The 23,515-nt window shown below is 37.9% G+C and overlaps 1 protein-coding gene and 1 long non-coding RNA gene across 2 annotated transcripts; both read right to left on the bottom strand.

Annotated features, from left to right (window-relative positions):
• Positions 1 to 4,515: 4,515 nt before the first annotated feature.
• LOC139124253 (uncharacterized) lies at positions 4,516 to 10,358 on the bottom strand. The gene is made up of 4 exons (XM_070690393.1): positions 10,312 to 10,358; positions 9,246 to 9,556; positions 5,148 to 5,246; positions 4,516 to 4,838 (listed from the first exon to the last, which is right to left on the bottom strand). Exons 2-4 carry the CDS (start codon positions 9,552 to 9,554, stop codon positions 4,686 to 4,688), a joined length of 561 nt encoding a protein of 186 aa, XP_070546494.1. The 5' UTR covers positions 9,555 to 9,556; positions 10,312 to 10,358; the 3' UTR covers positions 4,516 to 4,685.
• A 6,696-nt stretch (positions 10,359 to 17,054) lies between these two features.
• On the bottom strand, positions 17,055 to 20,310 carry LOC139124201 (uncharacterized). The gene is made up of 4 exons (XR_011549883.1): positions 20,258 to 20,310; positions 18,994 to 19,302; positions 18,438 to 18,536; positions 17,055 to 17,398 (listed from the first exon to the last, which is right to left on the bottom strand). It is a non-coding gene; the product is annotated as an uncharacterized lncRNA (long non-coding RNA).
• Positions 20,311 to 23,515: the final 3,205 nt, after the last annotated feature.

The raw sequence follows: 23,515 nt of genomic DNA, 5'->3' as shown, positions 1-23,515 counted from the left end.
ATGCGATAAAAAGACATGCTGCACAGATATTTAAAATTAACCCTTTTAGCGCCAAAGTCGATTTTTGTTACCCTTATAAAATATACCTAAGTCATTTTTTCACAATTTTGCCAACATTTTGCTAAAAAACTCCGTTGGGGTAGTTGGTCATGTGTATTCCTCATCCTGTAATTGGGCTAACGTCCGTTTGATGATGTGATTGACCGATAAAATAGCAATCGTGTCATTGTGAACCAGCCGTGTAGTGGTTGTACCAGGTGTCCGGTATGTGTAAGCGTGCCCTGAATACAACATCAGTTAAGATTAGCCCTAAGCGACAGATACCATATATAATCGCGTGAAGACACAAAATTTCTATCGTGAACGACTGAAAGCAAGGTATGCTTTCATTGATCAGGTATGACACAGACAGAATCATATCTCGATACAAACTATCAATACGTAGCCAAGAACTTAAATAATCTAAATAATCTCCTCTCCGACAATCCCTATCTCGCCTTCATTTTTGCTATTTAAGGCCTGTAGAAAAGGAGAATATAGACACATAGTTGAAGCTTTATTTTTTGTATTTCAAGAAAAATGTGGAGTATCCAGAAAGTATAAATAGTTAGAGGTTATTACCCAATATCGCCTGTTCCTGTGTCGTATCAGCATGAGTGTCATTTGTGCTGCGTCAGACACGAGACGAAGTCGAGTGTCTGACGCAGCACAAATGACACGAATGCTGATACGACACAAGAAACAGGCGATATTGGGTAATAACCGATTTATCATATACCCATGCCCATATTTTTACTAATACAACGAAAAACCTTAAAATTTGAGGCTTTACTTTATTACGCCTTGCGCATAAATATCAGAATGTTTATGTGAACAGGCTTCATTCATTAAGTATACGACGAAGTAAACATCACGCGCGACATCGCTGCAAGTTGTCCATATCTCAATGAAACCCAAGCAGACAGACACCGGGATACAAAAATCGTAATACAGGAGGAACCTTTTAAGGTGCAATATGCTAATACAACTGTAATCGATCAAAAACTGTGCTCGGCTTTAAATCTATCCTGATTTCGATCGTCGTACGGCACGGAGCTCGCGCGGAGAGGGGACGCCATTTTGTTTATTTACCCTGAGAGTTGCCATGTCAACAGTCGTCGCGCGTGCGACATCCCTGTCACGCCACGCGCTCACTACCTGTTCGGGGGAGACCATGCACAGTGCCGGCGCCGTACGAACGGCAGAATGTTTGCTAGAACTTGACCCCCAAAATACCATGGGAAAACATTTCAAGACTCAACATGTTATTTCCATATTTTGCAGCCAGAAATACCCGTGTTCCTCGAAGCCCTTCAAGTTTTTACGTCGCCGATATCGCTTCGCAGGCGGTGAGCGGCAGCCATTTTGTTGTTTACGTTGTTTACCAACAAACTGCTAATGTAGTTCGGGAAAACTCTAAAACTGATGACGTTCATCGTGCATATCTCGACGTTTACCGTGAAATATCACGGCTGATATTTTACGGTGAACGTCACTAGGATGTAGCAATATGGGCATGGGTATATGATAAAGTACCGTGTCTTGTCTCTGTATTGAGGACTGTTATAAGAGCATAACAAATATACGTAAACAAACGTTCATACTGGTAATGAACACATTGAATACTATTCGTCTCGATTTTGTTACATATGTCTATTAGCCTGAATTTAAAACTTATGAATACCTCTTTTTCGAATGTAATTCAACGACATGAGTCTAAAGCGTAGTATATCTCTATTTGTCGATAAATTATCGATTCTGAAGTGTTTTATTGATCACAAACCATGCATGTAATTCACTCCCTAGATACTTAAACTCGTCAACAGCAAACGTATCGTATATCGGTTCTATAATGATGCACTGTCACACGGGACCGTATTCTTCAGCAGTGTAGACGACATGAATGCACTGCACCGTATGGGACCGGCCTAGCTGTGGGTCCATAGCTGTAGTGTATTCAGACGGGATTCCTGCCCTCTACGGGTTGGTTTTGACTTTACGGTTCTAATCCCGCAACCACAGCTATGGGATATTCCATAGACTAACGTCCAAATCCGCCGCAAACACCCCTTGCGAAACTTTGTTCGACGCTATTTCAGTGGGCGGTGATTTCTCAAAAAATTCATAATACACATTCAGACATATTACAGACACACATATAGACAAAGACACGCCAACCTGCGACATGGACCTACTTCGGTGGGCATGGGCCAAAATACGCTTACGCTGTGCCAGTTATTAGCTCTAGTGTGTGCGAAGATAGAGCTAAATTCTCTTATGATACATACTCTTTAGAAAAAAGTGTCCTTCACTCAAATATGCATAGGCTCTAATAAACGATGATTGAGAATTGTGTTAGTTAATCGCATTAACTATAAATCCTACACATGAAGTGTAATGCGCGAGAAACTTCGAACACTGATTTCTTGTAATATTCGCTTTTCGTCAGGCTATGCTGATTAATTTTGAAGCCATTTCCGTAAATGTAGAGTTGACTGTATTGTATTTTCAGTCATAGAAATAACATAGAGTACAGCGGCAATTTAAAATTCATAATACATAAATTCTGTGTTAATTGTTTCTCTTGCACAGCGTTACTTGATTTTTCCTGTTTTTATGATGGGACATAGGTTAAAAATACCCTTGTAATGACCAAAGTATTTTCAAAAGCTTGAAATTACGACTCAGATTTTATCAATACTGTTCTGATTTACATCGTGTAGACCTCTCGATGTTAGTAAAGATTTCAAAGACTTAGTTAAAGTCGCTACCCCCCCCCCCCGCTTGATATAAATTGCGACTATTTTAAGTTTCGAATATCGGTAGTTCTATGGCACTTTGTTTATTTAGTTCAAATATTTCTAGACCGATCCCCTTCTACTTATATTTGTTTTGATAAAAACGTAAGTTTTTATTTGGAATTTTAGCAAAAGTTTAAGACGTTCAGTCTAATGTGTACTACAATAAGCAAGATGTCAGACATACATAATTCAGTGATCGCTTTAATAAATGCTCTCGCAAGATTCATAATATCGTAGATATAATACGATATCAGGTTTACAGATTCAAGAGGGACACAAGGTTGTTAACGTTGATTAGATCTCATTAGGCAATGCAGGAACATGAGGAATACACTATTTGATCCTAGGACGATGCATTAAGGATTCAAAGTTTTTTCAGTTCCAACAATTTGACAATTTGTTTTCATATTACCAAAATATTAATGCTTTTTCGCTGACCTTTCTGTTAATCGTTTTCAAATCATTACCATGGCTGCAAATTGTTGAGAGCATTTTGTTCTCCGCAGATATCTTTCTTTCCTCACGAGCAGCCATCGTGAATTTCAACACAAATCCCGGTTGCTAAATATCGGTGTAAGAGTTCTGACTAGACGTATATCGAGCAACAATACACTTTTTTGATTGTCCGAAAGGGTAATTGGAATTCAAGTTAATGTAGAAGTCATACACTACATGATATCCTTTCACAAAGTATTAATCTAAGTCTAGTCACAGTGTAGTCGGAAGATGCCTTTTAGCGATGTGTAATATAGAATTGACTGATGTTACTATTCCGATCAGATAAAAATCATATTGTATCAGTTTTCAGACTAAAAATAGAACAGAGAGAGAGAGAGAGAGAGAGAGAGAGAGAGAGAGAGTACTATGCAACTTTTGTCGTCTTCCAAATTTAAAACCGGTTACGGTAAGTGTGTACTATTTCACAAGTTCTACTGAAGGTTTTTATTAAAGTTCCATTAGCTGTATCTTCTGGCGATTTTTCCGTTAGTTTTGATTGAAATGATCACTGGCTCATGTTGAATAGCCTGTCAAATAACAGAGAATCGCATATCATTCGGAAACATTACGTGCCCTACAACTAAATAACATGTGATTTTACAACGAAAATTTCAATTTTTGTCCGGACAGAAATACAAACTCTGTTGACACGCGGATTGCAACGTAGGCATTCTTCTGCACCTGCGCGAGCCATTTACAGCAATTTCAAAATAAATATTCATTACTTATGCCCGGTACTTACGTCGCAGTCCATTGTCCGAGCACGTTGGGTAGCCAGATGTCTGGCAATCCACGACGCAATGTTGTTTTGATCCCGCAATAAACGTGAACTTGTACATCTTGCGTGATCGCGGCGTCACCATATCTGCGTTCTCCCCGGCACGCTGAGCATGCCAGACGTCAACAAACGAGCTCGGAAGGGCAACACGTTTGAACAAAAATTAGCAGTTTTATGTGGCTATAACATCACTAATCATGTTTGTTTCTTCGTAAAACAAAATTTTGCAACAAATATGAGCCTCCAACATGGAATTTTCCAAGGTAAAAAATGGTCAAATGTTACAAATAATGGCCCTTTAATGATTTCTAAGCTTCAGCAATCACAGTGTATGAAACATTATCCTCCTCTTTAGGATGGATAATGCACCATTCCAATTATTTCACAGAACAACTTAGACAGTGTAATGGCAAATAACAAATGTAAGCCCTTAATATGCAGCTACATAATGTATGTCGAGGGAATCAGCCCTACAGTGTCCTAACAGCTTAAAAGAAACTTTAAAAATAATGACTCCATTTTTATTCTCGGGTGTCCATCGGCATTGTTCCTGTATCCAAAATTTGTCATCATTTTTCGATATCAACTTCTGGATGGTGGTACAAGCAATAGTACAGGAAGTAATCATCACGATGGGTATGCATGCAGTAAACCACACTTGAAGACCATGTAATCTCTCCAGAAGGATGCCACCAGATGTCTCCAGCCAATAGCTCAGGGCACTGCTTTAAAAAACGTGAAAGAGAAACATAATATCATGTATTCAACTCGGTCTTCTCTTCTTTGTTATTGTCAGGCTATTAGGATGGTCACTCACTATCGCCATCAAGGAGATCTCACTTGAAACAACACTGCTCGTGAATTGTGATTAAGTTATGACTATTTTTTATAAATGTGAAATATCACTTCAGTTCAAACACGGTTCCTATAACTCGAGGAACTATGATTGTACCGTGTTCTCGAAAAGCAAATGATTTACGTTTTGTGCAAAAGCTGCACAGTTACGAGGTATCGAGGCACAGCTTACTTACGTCCATTCTTTTGCTAGTTGTCAACCCAAAGTGTCCGGTATACAGGTCCACGGTTCCATTGAAACACATGACCACTTCTTCACCTACAATCCTTGATCCCTAAAACGTGAAAAATGTGACACAATTGCTAAATATTAATTGGATATAACGTGAAGAAACACAGGCGATTGTCTTATATGGTATTAAAAGCAAAACATAAAACCTGTGAAAGACGCAGTGAGGATATTTGTACCGATATCCTGAACTTTTTGGTTCGAGTTACATGAGTATGTACATGGTACATGGTACATAAGTATTTTATACGGAGCCATACAAATGCAAGCCGAAGACGATACATTTAATACATTAAGTCTTCCTACTTTACGTTTGATGCAATACAAATTTATTTCATCGGCTAGTAGAGGTATTTCATCGGGTAGAATTTCAGTGAGTCCAATTACTTTTTTGTGTGAGCATAGATGTGAACACTGATATGCAGATTATTTTTATTAATAAATCTTAATTAGGTGTGAAGGCTACCAATTACGGATCTGTGTATTAAAGTTACATGAACTGAAAGTTTGACACAGCGTGAAGGACAAGTATGTCAATCATTACACATTGATTGGCCTGTGATGTACCCGTTATTTTTCCCCAGTCGTTCGTCGCTTAAAGTAACATAAATGTTTACTGGACACATTTTACATTTAACGTCTCACAAAGTCAGTCAAATTTTCAGTTCATGGTTGATGACGTATTTCTTCATTTTTTTATTTTATTTATTTTGCTAGAATAGTAAAAAACACAGTGTAAAATATTTTGAACGTACATTAACAATAGCTAATATAAACAAACTCACAATCAAAATCTGTTTGCACATGGATAACGCAGAAAAGTCTAAGGACTGATTTCAAATGTGGTCTAGAATAATAAACGACCTCAAATAACAATAAAAAACACACGAAAAAATTGACACTTAACACAGAAACAAAATAACCCAAGTAAGAACACCAAAACAAGGACAAGAGCTGACAATACTCATTGTTGAATCTTGCAACAAGAACACTGTGTAAGTAGTTCTTTGAAACTTTACCTTTCGTTTAAAGGCACAAATTTAAAAAAAAATTCTGATGTTGCAGGATTATTCCAGAATTGTGATGCTGAATAATGAAACCCATTTTGACAGACTTTAGCTCTAAATGGTATATAGACAGAAACATTTCCGCATCGAGTGCTATGATTATGTACATTTTGTCTTATGATAAACAGTTGACGACAAATCAGACGGTCCTTGATCAAGAACTACCTTATGCATCAAGTTTAGCTTAAATTTGCAACCCTTTATCCAACTGGAAGCCAGTCTAATTTCTCAAAATGAGTGACATAAATGTCTGCACGGGTATGCAGTTTCAAACAAATCTGATAATTGTGTTTTGTATTCTACTTAAGCGACATTTTGTCGTTGCATTAAGTCCCAAAAACCAATACGCACATGTGTAGTCATAAATACAGTTAATTAAACCGCTGGTTATAAGTTTCCCAGTTTCAAAATCAAGCAAACAACGTTTATGGTATAGGAACTTGAGTCAAAAATTCGCTTTCTGGATATGCGTCTGGCCATGTTGTCATCCTACAGTCTCTGATCTAAATCAGCCTCAGATAGCTTACAACGTCTTTGGCAACAATACTAGTTCCAGGTGATGTTCAGTTCGGAATAGCTCCTCAATTTATGGCTGGACCAAAAAATAATCGACTCGGTTTAAAACATTTGCAAAGATAGTCTATTGCCGATCAACTATTCGTTTAAACTTTGCAATCTAGGCTTAAAGTATACTGATTTGTCTATGATAATTGCTTCCAATGACAAGAAATGAAGAATCATCAGCATATGATGAAAGATGACAATTGGCAGCCGAACAGCAGGGGACCAAAATATCGATCCTATTTGGAACGCGATGATTAATTCGATCCAATTAGATTAAGTCTACCATTTCACGGTAAGCACCTTTTGTCTGTCAGTCAAATGTGATTTGAACCAATCAATCGCCTTGTTATTCAAACCTATTGCTTTCAATTTATGTACCAGATGCCATGATCAACCTTATCGAATGCCTTTTGCAAATCAATTAAAGTCATCCCATTCAATAATCTCGGAGGTCTTTAACACATATTTAGCTTTGACTATGTTTTTCTAATTTAAGAGAGCCCTTGCCTGTCTCAGAAGTTCTTGACATCGAGAAAGATAAAGCCCTGGGTACTGTTTTCGAAGATAAACTTGTAAAATTTGTGACTTGTATGAAATAGAGGACGAATATCACTTTATCTGTATATGCCCATTATATCGGCGGCTAAGATTGCAATATTTACCACGTTGGTCTTATTCACACCCAACTCTAGACAAGTTTTATTCTCTGATGTCTTCCTCTAACAGTTCAGACATTTTCAAGCTCGCATCGTTTCTATAAAGTAGACAAACTGAGAAAAGAGTTTTTCTAACTGTGTTATGTACTCTTTCTCTTGTTATTAATATTTTTGTACTTGTACCGTAAAGCTGCAATTTTGGCCGGTGGCCTTTAAGAGCAATATATATATATATATATATATATATATATATATATATATATATATATATATATATATTTGGCTTTGATATTGGCAAGTACGAGTCAATGCAAATGCCTCTATGCATCTATATTTTCATTTGTGACATCTCGTCTTTGACTGAGAGTAAGAGTGGACGTTGTTTATACGTCGGATTGCAAAAAAACCCCAAAATATTTCAAATGCAACGGAGCACATCGACAAGTGATAGTGTAGTACCAGTGTTGGCCATGTCACAGACAAATGTCTGTGGCCAGCAACGTGAGCGATAGATCCCCACATCACCCGTACCCATCTCCATAGATCGGCTCCTGTAAAAATGTGGCGATTTCGCTATTCACAGGGTAACACGAGACCATAAAAGCAGCACGTACTAAGACGCAGATACAGGCAAACCGCCATTGTTGTTGTAAGTCAGATCCCTCTTTTAGATAGAAGCACCCTCAGTCGAGGTAATGTTGTTCTGGTCGTCTGCAGCCATAGATCGTGTACGCAGAACATGGCAATCAAAGATTTTGAAATGTGCTAGTTTTTGGTCTCCCGGAAGTTGTTAATCGCGCATGTTCGTTAGTGCGTCCTTTTTACTCCAGTCTGGTAGCTGCCAATAGTTAAATACTTTTCAGTATGATTATTAAATCCTTGATTGAATTCTAGCCATGTTTGCATCATGAAGATGTGGTAATTTTAGCTTTACTTCCAAGTAAAATTGAACAGCCTATGACAGTACCCCTTGGTTTAACCAATCAGATTTCGTAGTTCCATATTTAGCGGTTTCTCATTACCTGCCCCTTTGTCTTCGTCACTGAGACGGGGAACAGCCAACGCGCGATCAGTACTTTGTAATCCTAGCAATGGTGTCGCCAGCAAGTTCAAAAATAGTTACCCTGGCTATTCTCTAATACTCATATCACCGGAGGGTCTTCAACTTCACATTCAACATCGTGGCCACAGAAAACAACTCGTCATCGCGTCTTTCTTCGCCAGATGCTGTCCGTTCACCCCCGTCCCAACCGAAGCATGTATGCAGTTCAGCCGTACCCTACTCAGACTCTGATTCTGAGATCTTAGATCCCATGGGATACGGTGTATTCTACCGACAGTCGCGAGGAAACGTACAGGCAAAGTACACGATATTCCTTTGAACGACCCAGGGCGCCCTTCAAGACGATGGGGTTCTATCATAGAGTATGCCACGGAAAGGAACATGTCTTTTTTGTAGTTTGCGCATTAGAAATGCTTAAACAAATCTGTCGCTACCAAGAGCATTCTAAGAATAGGTAAAAAGATTTGAAGATTTCACACATATAATGATGAAACGAAAACGAAATACGTATCTGTGTTCCTCAACACTTGGCTCTGTCAGTGGATCTCTCTCTTAGGCTGTCCGTTTAACTCTCCGACTCTGCTTCAGCCTCTGTCTCGGAAACAGGTAATCTCGCGCCTTCACAACGTCAAACACAAGTAAAAACTCTTGCGCAAAACACAGAGATTAGTGAAAGAACTATGTCTTCTACTCACCAGATCGGCCGTGTCTAATTTGTCTTGCACCACGTCCACGAGTCGATATGTTTTGGTTCCCTCAATGAACGGACCAATTGCTTTGTAAAGAACCTTAGTCTCAAATGGTTCAAGTTTCTCAAGTCTTTCAGGTAAGTTCCACAACTCTTCCGTGCAATCTACTTCCTGTTGAACAACTACGTTTATCACGACACCATCATACTCAGTCACTGAAAGATGTGAACACTTCCATTCCTCAGACACGAAAGGTTCATCGGAGTCACAGAGAACGATTGGCAACAGGGTGGCCAAAAGGATCGCGAAAAGCATGTCTTGAAGATGGAAAAAAACAAATTTTAATTGATTTTCTACGGACAAACGATTGATAAGGTCACGTGAGCCTAGAAAACGGAGACTTCAATCTTTTGCTTCAACTTTCCCGGTGGAACTTTCAATCTCACGGTGACCTAAGGAACACTTATTAATGTTTTAATTAAAGTGGCCCTTTTTATCTACATTGTGAATATTAAAATTGTCCCAATTTTTCGCAAGGAGACTTTTACATCATTGGTTACCTCACAGGCCACCTAATAGGAGACCACGCAAGCAGCATATCAGAAGGGTTCTATTAAAACCTGACTGTCAATCCGACTGTCTTTCCATTCTACCTTGGTCGGAAACCAGAAAGTAGGCGCCGTATTTAAATTATTGTTGGCATGAATGGTTTTGAATTTTATCAAACGCTTAACTTGACAAATGGTTCAAGACAAAAGACCGACACCATGGAACTAGTGATGTCGTCAATAATTTACGCAATTATTTTAGGTTGAGAATTGCGACTTTAACACCAAAGACGATTAATCATATGATTTCAGAACCGGACTTTCAATGTTAGAAACTAATGGCATATGAGTTTCCTTGGATGGATTTCAAGAAAAGTAATCACGATGGTTCTAGGGTAATATGACAAAGGGAAAATTCTTGTAATCTATAGGCGCAATTTACCCAAGACGGTTTCAGTCAGGCATGACAATAGAAAAACGACGAAGCCATGTTAGTAATAGAATTATTAGTGTAAAGTACTCACTGCAAGAAAGGTAGAATCTACTGGTTCATGGGCTGCACAACAATGGAGCGACATCTGCTCAGTGTTTCACACCAGCACATTTTTATTCCTGAACAGGTTTTCTTTTTATAATTTTGAGATCGTTTTTACCCTGATACACCAAATTTAGCAAAAAGTTTGGCAGAGCAGAAAACGTCAACATGAATGGTCCCACTTCAGAAATTAAAGCATGCCACCGTTTCATAAGTAGACTTAATGTATTAATAGCCTTCAAAATTACATCTATCACACAAATTGCCGAAAAAAAAACATATTTATACATTTATTTTTTTGCCATATTTTAGTGTTTTTCTTTTCTCTTACCCACAATATTATTATATCGTATTGTCCTTGTCAGTATTTGAATTCTTTTCAGTATCGAGTGACGGGAATCAGAGTGAAAAAGATGACATCATTCACCTACTGTAAAGGGCAAGTAGGGGTTTGATTTTCCTTTTCAATATTTTTGCGTTTAACGACAATATCTTGTAGACTGTATATGTATTGTTGACATTTTAATTCTGATCCGGACTATAATTCAAATGTAAACAATAACACTGAATTTTACACGTATTTATTATTTATTTATTTATTTATTTCACTTTAAAGGATTACCCGTTTACATGCTTAAATCGAGTTACAATTACCCAATAAGGCTGTAATCTCCCATGGGGTCCTAATTAAACACACAGAATTCAAATCCAATTAGTGTTAAAAAAACAGTGAAGGCAAATAGCAGACAAAATAAAATATAAATAAAATATTTAAAATATCAACAAAGCAAAGAGAATGAAAAACACAAGTTATATTTATCATATTATCCCGAATAAAACATTTCAGCTGAGCTTTAAAAATGTCAACATTGTGGCTGCACTGAATATCATCAGGAAGTGAGTTCCAGAAACCTGAGGCACTAATAGAGAACGTCCTCTGGCCTGTTTGTGTATGGAATTGAGGGAGACGTGTTGACAAGCTAAATAGTATAAAATAGTATTCAGCTGTTCCAATTATCTCTTTCGCAAAAGGCACAATTTGAGCTACACAAGGCAATTTTAAGGGCAATGAACAGTGAAGGATATCAGATGCAGCTATTACTAAAGTACGTGAAAGGTTCGTAACACCTTTACAATGAAGAGTTACAAAACGAATAGGTAAAACTTTTGACATTTAAAAATAATGATAAATGGTTGTATAGAGCATATGCAGACGTGTCTGTCGGCGACGAATTTAGCAAATTGACCAGATGAAAATGTTGAAAATTTATTAGATTTCAACAGCTCTGGAAAATATACACGTTTATTCAAAGCGGTATTTGGGGCAAACACTTAAAAATAGAATAAAATGGAGTAATAAAAGAACCATAATTACAGTACACTGTATTTAGCGTATAACGTCAAAGTAAAGGCCCTAATATGCAAGTCACAGAAGTATCAGTGCACCACACGCATTAACTCTGTATTTTGTTTGTCAGAAAATACCCATCAAACAGAGGACAAATGGCATATGATAGAAACCCGTGCGTTAGTGCTATTCTAGTCACTGTAGTCCGTACAAAAGCGTCGAGCACTATATAACGTGTATATTCATGGTCACCAAAGGTGTAGATTTTGATATCAAAGTGGAAGATTAATGGAAACCAACAGACGTTGACATGAAAGGGGCTACATGTTCGTTTTGAAGGAAGAAAAGTAAAGAGCAAAATGTGGAAGTCACGAAATCCCCTCCCCTCCAAGGGCATGAATGAAGGTCTTCAAGACACGCATGCCGTCTCTAGTTTTGTGGTGTGGTGACGCAAAACGAGCTCATTTATATTGCAATATTATTTTTCTGCTGCTTTGCTATGAAAGTAAAGTCAGGATATTCGGGTAAGCTGTGCAGTTGCGTTGTCACGCCATGCCGGCCGTTAGTCCATGAAAACAATTAATACAGCATCGATCTGGTCTGTCTGTATCTTTCTGCAAATTTTGGCAAGCTAGTTATCAATTGCCTTAATACAGTCTGTCCAGTATCCGTAAAAACGTCAAAAAAGAATTTTTAACAGTCAAAAGACACAACAATGGAATTAATTCTCATCGATTTTTCTTTAAATGTTATCTCTCACAAAACAAAAGCAGACAGTAAGATTTCAATCTGTCAGAAAACAAAAGCAGACTAATAGAATCTCACACCCCCAAGAACCTGGGATCAGATTTCTCACACTCGTTGGGGATTTTTTGTCTCACACGAGCCGCATGCATGTGTGAGACAAAATATCCCCAATGAGTGTGAGAAATCTGATCCCAGGTCCTTGGTGTGTGAGATTCTTTTTCTCACATGACCACAAAATGCGTTAAATTCACATTGGACACGTACAAAATTATCAAAAATCGTGACAACTCTGTCGTCTGCCACTGTACTCTGACCTACTTACTTTGTAGTATCTCCCGTGTGTTACTTGTCGTGCCATTGGATAAAATTTGGGAGTGGAACGAAATCGGCTGTTCATCATCCAATCAGAGCTCGTGTAATGTTTACTGCAGAGTGTAGGACGATTTCTGAAAGTGTGGGATCGATTTTTCACACACCATCGATCCCGCACTCCCAGCGGCCAGGAATGTGAAAAATAGTAATCCAAGACTTGCTATTTCAGTTATCGTATGGGGCATACCAAAATATAGCAGCGAGGTCGACAAAGTAAATTGTTCGCTTTAAAAGTGTGCAATAAACCCTCCATTGAAGTGCAATGGCCCAACACGGGAATAATATCAAAATACTAACAAGTGATAATGTTGGCATCACTCCTTAGCAAGAAACTTATATGAGTATAGCGAGGAGCAAGCGTGGTCGATTTCAGTTGATTTCGTCCCTAATTTAGGAACGTCCATAGAAAAAAAACAGTCATAAGCAAAGCATGCATGTATGATAAAGGGGTTATTATACTCGAATGAAATCTCGTCATTAAGAGTATGTAATGATGAAAATAAATATGTTCTGATCAATCAAGGTGGATCTCAACCTCGATGTTGCAATTTCCTGGTCATGTCATCGGTCGAACAACATGAAGACCTGAACAAAATCTCATCATACAAAACCGTTCTGTCATTTAAAGTTATCTGTAAGCGACACTTGCACTGTATGCATCTTCAAATCCATTCAAAATGAACCTTAGATATGCAATACAATACCTATTTTGTTGAGTTTGTGAATTACAACTTTCATTTCCACAGTCATTGCAAGCTCTTAGGTACGGTAAGGTTTGCTGGCCTCCAGTGGCTTGTGTTACTTGGCCATCACAAACTACACAAAAGCCTGCCACTTCAATGACAGTCTGCTGAAGCTTATTCCTTAAATTTATTATGTTTTATATTACATTTATTATATTTATATGCCCCTCAAACTCGGGTCAAGTGTAGCATTGCATTCAAACGAAAGGGTTTGCTTTGGCATAAATATTGATCACATTGTGAAAAGAAACTCAACAATGATTACAACTCCTAACAACTCCTAAATCATTTGATGCCTGCCAGAATCTTCCCCAATTGGTTTACAGGTCCCTCATTAAGAGTGTAAACCTTAAACTGCCCGTCCCTAAATATCGGTACAAGAATGCAAGTTATCGTTAGCATATATAGTCTATGTGAAAGTTTTGATCGGTGATTGGCGTACAAGTTAACGCAGTAATTATTGTCCCGATCGGTTGAAAGATGTATTTTTTGTGGAATGTATCCTTCAGATATTACCATCAACATCAGAAAAAAGTCAATTTACAAATTTTAAAATTGAAAACCTGCGAAAAGAGAGTCTGAGTGAGAGAGTTAGAGAGAGAGAAAGAGAGAGAGAGAGAGGGAGGGGGGCTAGAGAGAGAGAGAGAGAGAGAGAGAGAGAGAGAGAGAGAGAGAGAGAGAGAGAGAGAGAGGGGGGCTAGAGAGAGAGAGAGAAAGAGAGAGAGAGAGGGGGGGCTAGAGAGAGAGGGCTAGAGTGATAGAGAGTGAGAGAGACTGAGAGAGAGTCGGAGAGAAACTAAAGGGAAGGAAGAAAGGAAGGAAGGTGGAATGACAGGAGAGACAGAGAGGTACAGAGAGAATGAGGCTTGCAGAACCTCCCTTACGGAAAACCTATGTCCACAGTAGATGAGAGTAGATCTACGGACCGTCTGCAGTAGACTTTATGTAGATCTACATCAGGGTTTTGTAGATGAACAGCCACAGCAGTTTGTCTACATGAAGCTTTGTCTACAGATATTGTCCACACCAGACATGACTATGTCTACATTTCGCACTAACTTCGTCTGCGCTTGATCTACACTGATCTACCATCCAATCTAAGGGAGTTTCATCTACAAAATTCACTTAGGCAAACAAAGACTCATCCACTTCTACTTCAAAAATCACCATCTTGTCTACCGGTACATTTAATCTAATGTACTGTTTCTTGCTGTATACTATGTCCAACAATGCAATCCCTTAAAATTCTATGATTGGCAAACTGCAGGCTCCATGCGAGAAGGCATCAGTAAAAGACAAGACATTTTCTTACATTTGAATATATACTGTACAACAAGAGAGAAGAAATTAGTGAATTAATTTCTTTTCATCCTAAGGCTCTCCTGTTTAACTCGAGGAACACAAATACAAAATATCACAGGGATCAAACTACAATTTTGTGGTAAAGTTAAAAATGTAAAGATTATCCAGTAATTAATTTTTGAAAAAGTGACTTTAAAGTGAATCTAATAAAAAATCAATGTTTTCATTGATACTTTCTTCAGATGGGTCAATACAGTAGCATCTAACCACGGGCTGGACCCTGATCTAATTTGTAAGTTTTGTTTTTGGAGTTATGTGACTAATTACAAAACTTCATAAATATGCAAGTGAGCTATTTGTTAACTAATAACTTTATTTCCTCGGCTTCATATCCAACAAACAATCAAACGAACCTGTTTGATATCCCAGCTGCTTTTAATTGTAAAAAATAAAATCAAAACTATCCTCGCATAAAACTTTCTGAGTATCATTGAGTCACTTCTGAATCGTGTGAAAATCAGCAGCCACGGCCCTATCTTTCAGTCAACTTACAAATAATTGTATTGACATTGTTATCATTGCCACAAACGTAACAGATAAGACTACATTACAGTGTTATTTTGGCAATGGCATTTCAGTACACATGCATAACACGAGTTAGCTTTAAAAATTACCAGTACTGCTTTAAGTAATTTCTTCACCTGAGCGACGTATTTTCTTGCATTTTCATGGAGAGTTCGCGCATGGACTGATCTCCCCACCACCTTTCAGCCTCCACCTCTTGCTCTTTAAGAGCAAATGACCTTGTAACTGGCTTCGATTTCCGGGTCAACTGTGAGAGTTGACCTTATGCGCATGCGCAATCACAAGGCGCCATGTTTTCAACGGTTCAGCATATCAATGCATATCGGAGAGAGAAGCCAGCCTGCTCACCATTCGTACTTGAACAAATCTTATTTTTCAAGCACATTTTCGTCATCTGTACACCTTGGAAACAATGTGACATCAATTCTGATATGCATAGAAAGTGTTCCGATCGAGAATTACATCGGGTTGAGACATAGGTTGGCATCGATAACTTGACGATGGCAGTGCCTCTACACTGCCAGTATACAGCTGTACTGTACTGCAGTACGTGTACTGACTGTTGTAATGCAACTTGTAAGGTAGGCCCGCGTTGAGGTAGGCAAGGTTTGTTGATCGCCTGTTTTAATACCACGACCATATGAATTTTGATTGTGTAACATGTAGAATATTTCAGTTCTAAATGTTTTAATAAAGCCTCGTTGAATGTACTGAAATGCTTTGTATGCAGTTTGTTCTGTTAATCATGTAATGATGTATGTACAGTTGAGAAAGATTTGAAAAATTTGAGTAGGCCTAAGCATGCACAATGTTCTACTCTCTATTTCGACCTGAATACCACTCATGATCGGTCATTGAATTATTGATTTTTCCAGCGTGAGATATCTCATGTTATGCAAAGGTCCATTGATACCATGGTGCTCAGTGAAGTTGCCAGCAAATTACATCAAGAAGATGTTGTTGTGATATGCAATATTGTGATACTCATCATGAACTGCAGCCCTAGCCTGTGCTACACCATGGCCATCGATCAATTTTTAAAGTCTAAAAATTGATTGACATGTTAACATACTTACATTTTCATTTTCAACACTTTTGCAAGATCTCCATGCCTCACTAATTTCTTGTTCTTTGTCTAAGCTACATCCTATACGTAATTTATTCCATCTACATCTTGTCTGCCTTTCATCTACATTTTATCTACTCTCTAAACTATGACCTGATGATTAATATGCACAAAAGTAGACGAAGCAACAGATCTACATCTTGTCTACATTTCATCTACCTGAGATCTAAATTTCGTCTAATTTTTCATCCACATTTTGTCTACATTTCATCTACTCTCTGAACTATGACCTCATTAGTATGCACAAAAGTAGATGAAGCAGTTCATCTACTGCCCAATTAAAATAAAGTCTACTGTAGATCTAATGTGGACTAGATGTAGATCTCAATTTTCCGTAAGGGCTACGAGAAAATAATTGTTAATGTTGTCTTCCAAATTTACAATCGGCTACAGAAAGTGTCTACTACCTCACAAGTTCTGCTTGATGATAGAACTGATGTTCATTTTTTCAGCTTCAGAAATTACAAAGCACGAAAAGATATCATATTCTTTAAGTTTGATAAGGAGCATTTTTTATTTTTAACACAAGAATTTAGACAATACCACGGTAAATGAAAAGCATAATGTGATACTGTTGAACAATTTCCTCTATCACGGGAACCAGCGATACAATGTCTCGACAGTTGAAATGAAAAAGTCAAAATTCACTTTGATTCTAGGCTCTCCATTGGCATAGTTCCGGCGTCCAAAATTATCACTATGTTTCTTTATCAATTTCAGGATGGTGGTACAAGCAATAGTATAGGAATGTGTCATTGAGATGGGTATGACTGCAGTACTGCGCACTCGTAGACCATGTAATCTCTCCAGGAGGGTTCCACCAAATGTCTCCAGCCAATCGCTCAGGACATTCCTTAAAAATCGTGAAATAGAAACACAAAGTCATGTATTTAACTCGATCTTGTCTGATTATTGCTAAGGTCTGGCCATAAGGATGGCCATTGTCCTTCGCCGCCAGATTACTATGTTTCTTGTTCGACTCCGCAAACAACGTTCGGACGTGCAGAATTAAAATTGTAAGCTCTACCACAGTCCCTGTTGTTCAACTGTGGTCGAGAAAAACCAGAATATTTGAACTTTGTGCAAAAGGTACAATGGTATCATTTATAAAGATTCTTTATCTGGTGTAGTGATCAAGTTTTATCCCATTCTCGCATGCGTCTCTTCTTCCCTCCGTCCTACCGTTCATTTTCCCACTCCGCCCGTCCCTCCTTCCCTCCCTCCCTCCCATTACCCGTCCGCCCTTCCGTCCTTCACTCCGTGTACATACATACATACATACATACACATACACACACACACACACACACACACACACACACACACATACATACATACATACATACATACATACATACATACATACATACATACATACATACACGAGAAGACTCAGTTAGTCATAGTCTTGATACAGACAAACATCGTTTACCCAAGCTTTCTAATTTGCATTTGAGTTGCAACTTTATCTTGAGCCCCGCGACAACCTATGGCTCACAAATACAGCATTAGTGAAATGCCTGACATAAATACTCTGTAGACATTTACGGAGATGCAGTATATCAAATAATACTGATATATATACATCTACAGGCTGAGTTGGCAAGCCTGATACTTTTGCTCAGTGTGCTTGCTGGAAGAGAACAACAAACTGTAGTTCGACATTTATAGCAAAAGTTATCATAATGAAAATGTCACGTGATTTAGCTGACTTACATTCGTTTGGAAACAAAATAATTGGTTACCATAGACATACAGGCTGTTTTGATAAGTTCAAGTTCAACATTTCGACATGATGACAACAGTAGAACAAGAGACTTTTTTCTTAATCAAACGACTTAAATATTAGAACACGATGGAAATTACAACTTATCGTGTCACAGGTAACTTACGTCCATTTTGTTGCTTCTCGCCCTCAGTTTGTGTCCGGTATAGAAGTCTAGCGTTCCATTGAAACACATGACCACTTCCTCACCTTTAATTCTGGATCCCTGAAACGTTAAAGAGGGACACATGTTGCTAAACATTGACACAATATAATCGTGCACAGGCACACTTGTGTGTTCATATAGTATTATAAGGGAAACATAAAAAATCAACAATACACAATTGGATAATCTACTGCTATATTTGTTACATAATATATCACGAAATGAACTTCATAGTAGGTGTTTTTGTACATGGTGCATTTAAATGCGAAAAGAAATATGTCGTTACAGCCAGCATTCTGGGAAGAGGACTAAAACAGCTATTAAATATTGAAAAGAAATACAATCTACATCCTTCGGAATGCTCTATCCGGATCTACTCCAGTCTGTCTATCGTTTCGCTCCTCAATCTGTTTCTATTTACGAAACACATTCTTAGCGCGTCCACATAGTTCAAAAGTAACAAATAAAACACTTTCGTAAAAGTAGAGATTATGGCAGAACTATATCCTTTACTTACCAAATTTGCTGTTTCCAATTCGTCTTTACCACCTCAGCGAGTCGATATGATTTGGTTCCCTCGATGAACGGTCCGATGGTTTTGTAAATGTAATTGGTCTCAAATGGGTTTTTTCCTCAAGTTCGTCACGTAAATTCCACAACTCTTCCGTGCATTCTATTTCCTGTTGAATAACTGCGTTCATCACGACACCATCATATTCAGTCGCTGTAACATGCGAACACTTCCATTCCTCAGATACGTACGGTTCATCGGAGTCACAGAGAATGATTGGCAGCAGGGTGGCGAAGAGGATCACCAGCCGCATGTCTTGAAAAGTAAAGAGAAGACATGAAAGATGATTAAGGTCGAGAGCTCTAAGAAATAGAAGATTTTTCTTAATTTTTCTCAAAACTTTGAATCACTTTCATCAATCAAGAATACATTTCAGTAGTCACAGCGCAAAGTAGGCGACGAGGCAGACTAATTACGTAACACGTATCGATATTTACATACAGAATGGCAGTGTGTAAGCTTTCATTTGTTAACTGTATTGTCTATTTATAGGCAACACGGCCCCAGACTAAAAAATAGTTAACTCACGGGCCTCAAAGGAGACCACAGAAGCAGCAGCATACCAGAAGGGTAATGTAAAAAAAAATTGGCTCACTGACTGTCATAAGAGATCATAAACTACGCGCTGTATTCTCATTGCATGTATGATGTGCCATGGCTAATTTTTGAGTTCTCAACACATAATACCGAGTATGATAAACGGTTCAATGACAAAATAACCGACACAAATTAACTAGTAATGTCATCAATAATTTCTACAAAATTAAGTGATTGAGGAATGTGTCTTTAACAACTCGAACAACGTATAAACATAAAACTTCCCTTCTGTTGGACTTCAGAAACTATATGTGTTTAAATGAATTTAAGGAAAATGAACACTATAGCTTTAGGGTACTATAGCAGGGGAAACTTCTAGCAATAAAGGCACAATATGACCAAGACGATTTCAGGCATAATATAAGATATCAGAAATCAAGACTCTACGCAATATAGCTATAAGTTAAGTTTGTGAGTGCTTCACAAACTCTACAACGTGTGGAGCGGTCTCAGTCAGAAAAATGTAACAACTTAGCCGGCTATTGAACCACTCTTTTTCGGGAGTGGAGATTTAGCCGAGCGGTTCTCTCTGTGGCCTCTCCGCTAGGCGACTGATGCCGGTATGTTGCGTGTTTGAACCCGATTTAAAACTAGCCGTATTAAAAGTACTCACTGAAACCCTGGTACAGTTTACCGTTTCTTGCGCTGCCCAGTAATATCATGATGTGTGCGCAGTGTTGCAAACTCGCATATTTATATTCTTCACAAACATTTTCACTTGTAATTTTAATAACATGTTTTTCGCTGATGTACTAAATTTAGCAAAAGTATAGCAGAAACCATCAAAATGAACAAGCTCAGTAAAATATCTCAAGCTGGTTAAACTGGCACATGTATTCTTAGTACTGCTAGCCTCCAAAATTATATCTGTCTCAAAAATTGCCAACAAATTTAAAATGTATATGTGTGTTATTTGTGATGCTTTAGTTCTTTTCCTTTCTGTTATCACATTATGTTGCGTACTATAGTCACCTGCTTGTAAACCTTTTCCTGTGACGAGTAACTGAACTCCGAGTTAAAAGATGGCATCATTTATCGCTGAAAATCAATGTACAGTAATGGACAAGTTTATGACTTCCCCGATAGTTTAGCTTTTAACTACACAAAATCGTATTCAGAAACATACATTTAGTATTTAGTTGATTACTCAGTCCGTACATGGGTAGACTGCATATTTATTGTAGACTTGAATTTTAAACAGGACTAGAATTCAAATATAAACAACAACTCCCTATCTGCAGTTTACATGTACGACGCAGTGTTGACAAACTTAATAATATGAAGTAATCTGAAACTGCTTCCCTTGTCTCTGTTGAAACAGATGTTTGTTACCAACAATTATCCAATTATTATTTCAAGAAAAATGTATAAAGTGTAGGATATTGAATATGGCTATTTCTAAAGTATGTGAAAGTTTTCATAGATCTTAACATGAAGAAGTTACTGAGACGAATCGATTAATATTTTGACATTCGAAAACAACGATTAAAATGGTTATATTGAGCATATGCACACGTCTATATCAGCGACGGTTCTAGCAAATTGACCTATTAAATATTTTGAAAATTTATGATATTCCTACAATACCGGAAAATATAGATATTTATTCAAAGCTGTTTCGGGGGCAAAAAAGAAAGAAATATATAATGATATGGAGTAATCCAGGAATTTAACATACGGTGTTTTCAATCGGGTTCGACTCATACGGAAGCCAGTCACCTAGTGGAGCAGAAATAGACAGAACCGCTGGGCCATATCCCCACTCTGCAAAGGAGTGGTTCAATAACCGGGCTTGTAGTTGTTACCATTTTTTCTGACTGCGACCCTTCCACACGCTGAAGAGTTCGTGGATCACTCACTCCCTATCACACATCGAACACACAAACATTATCCAAGCAATGAATAAATTGCTTAGAGAGGGCGAAATACAGCATCGGAAACAATTCTATCCACTAGCAGAGCTATCAAGCAAGACTAGAAAATACGGTGTTTTCAATCGGGTTCAAACTCACAACGTACGGCACCCAGACACCTTGCGGAGAAACCACAAAACCGCTCGGACAAACACAGTTCACTCTATTTTGCGTATACATTTAGTTGTCCAACTGTTTGAATGTATAGCAGATCACAGAAGTTTCTGTGCACCACTCTTACGGCCCATCAAAAATCTCAATGAAGCTATTAATTCGTCATTTTACTTTCAGAAAACATCCATCAATGTGCTATTATCTAGCAGAAGACAACTGGCTTAGAATAGAGACATACGCGCAAGAGCTGTTTGAGTCGCCGCAGTCCGTATAAAAACGTCGAGCACACTATGACGTTTACATTCCTAGTCACAACAGTTGTAAATTTGACATCAAAATTGAAGATTAATAAAGACCAACAAACTTTGACATCGGAGGCGCTACATGTTTGTTTGTGGGAAGAAAATAAAAGAGCAAAATGAGAAAGTCACTACCCCCGCCACCCTCCCTTCCAGGGGCATGAACGGGTGTCATTAAGATATATGCAGTCTCTATTTTTTAGGTGTAATGACGCAATAGGAGCACATTTTATACTGAAATATGTTTTCTTCTGCTGCTTTGTTGCGAAAGTGAAAACAAGATATTTGGGTAAGCTGCACAGTAGCGCCCTCATGCCGTGCGGCCCATTGGATCATGAACACCACCAATAGGGCATAAATCTGGTCTTTGAGAACATTTGTGCCAATTTTGCCAATCTAATTATCAATTGCCTCGATACGGAAAGTCTAGTTTTCGCTAAACATGTTAATATGTTTTCATTAGTCAAAATATACAACAATGGAATTAATGCTTATTCTTGTTTCTTTCAATGCATTGTACAGAAAACAAAAGAAGATAGTAAAAATCTCAGACTCGCTTTTTTCTTTCAGTTATCGTATAGGATATTCCTAAATTAGTAACAAGGTCGATAAAAGTCGAGTACATTTTTTACACTTCTGTACGTTTATATATATGTTGATTGTAAAAGGCGTTATATTCCCCACGTCAGCTTTTGTTTTTATTCTAAAGGGAGACTATACCACTTTATGTGAGGGGTTGTTGAAAGCTTTGAAAGCGAACAAATTAAACATGACACAGTTAACTCAGATTTTCCCAATTTGAACTTCGTTTAACGACTCAAACAGTTTTAAGTTCTGTTCGCTCGGTACTTTTATGCTAATATCTCATCATTGTGCTCTAATTGGTTCCGGTCAAAGTGAAAACTTTATTCATATTTAAACACGATAACAAACTGATTAACATCTGTATTCTCTTAAGAAGAATGTCAGTACAGAGAGAGAAAACATAATTGACATCACTCTTACGTCATGGTCGTTTTACTAAATACAGCTCACGTAAAGCTTATATCCTTGGTTTTCACTGTGGGATGTTAGAAGTATACAGACATTGTCAGGCATTGTCGCTTTCTTCAAGGTGACATGCCGTAATCCTTGAAATTCCATTATTGATATGTCGACTTTTAGTACATTGCTGTATTCCATTCATTCCGAATAGTATCTTATTATCTGTATATATATAATTGGCTGTCACATCTACACTATCTATTTTATTATAATAGTTTTTGCATTGCAGGAGAGAAACCTTATAATGTAAAGAATAACTGGAGGCGGGGGTGGGGGAGGAGTGGTCTTTGCATTGCAATGTCAAAAGGGCAAAACGCAAATTAACTCAAACAAGGTGAATACTTTCCTTGAAGTCAGCATCTATGTGGTAAAGCTGTGAAGCAAAATACTATATACAGATAGAGTCACTGTTTTTATAGAATCTTGGCATTTTCATGTCGAATATGCATGCCATTAAATGAAATAAATGTCAATTATTATTACTTCGCTGTACCTATAGGA

The sequence above is a fragment of the Ptychodera flava genome (genome assembly GCF_041260155.1).
Source record: "Ptychodera flava strain L36383 chromosome 23 unlocalized genomic scaffold, AS_Pfla_20210202 Scaffold_23__1_contigs__length_28996876_pilon, whole genome shotgun sequence".
NCBI lineage: Eukaryota > Metazoa > Hemichordata > Enteropneusta > Ptychoderidae > Ptychodera > Ptychodera flava.
Note: the sequence above shows the minus strand (reverse complement) of the source record. Positions and strands in the feature narration are given on the sequence as shown.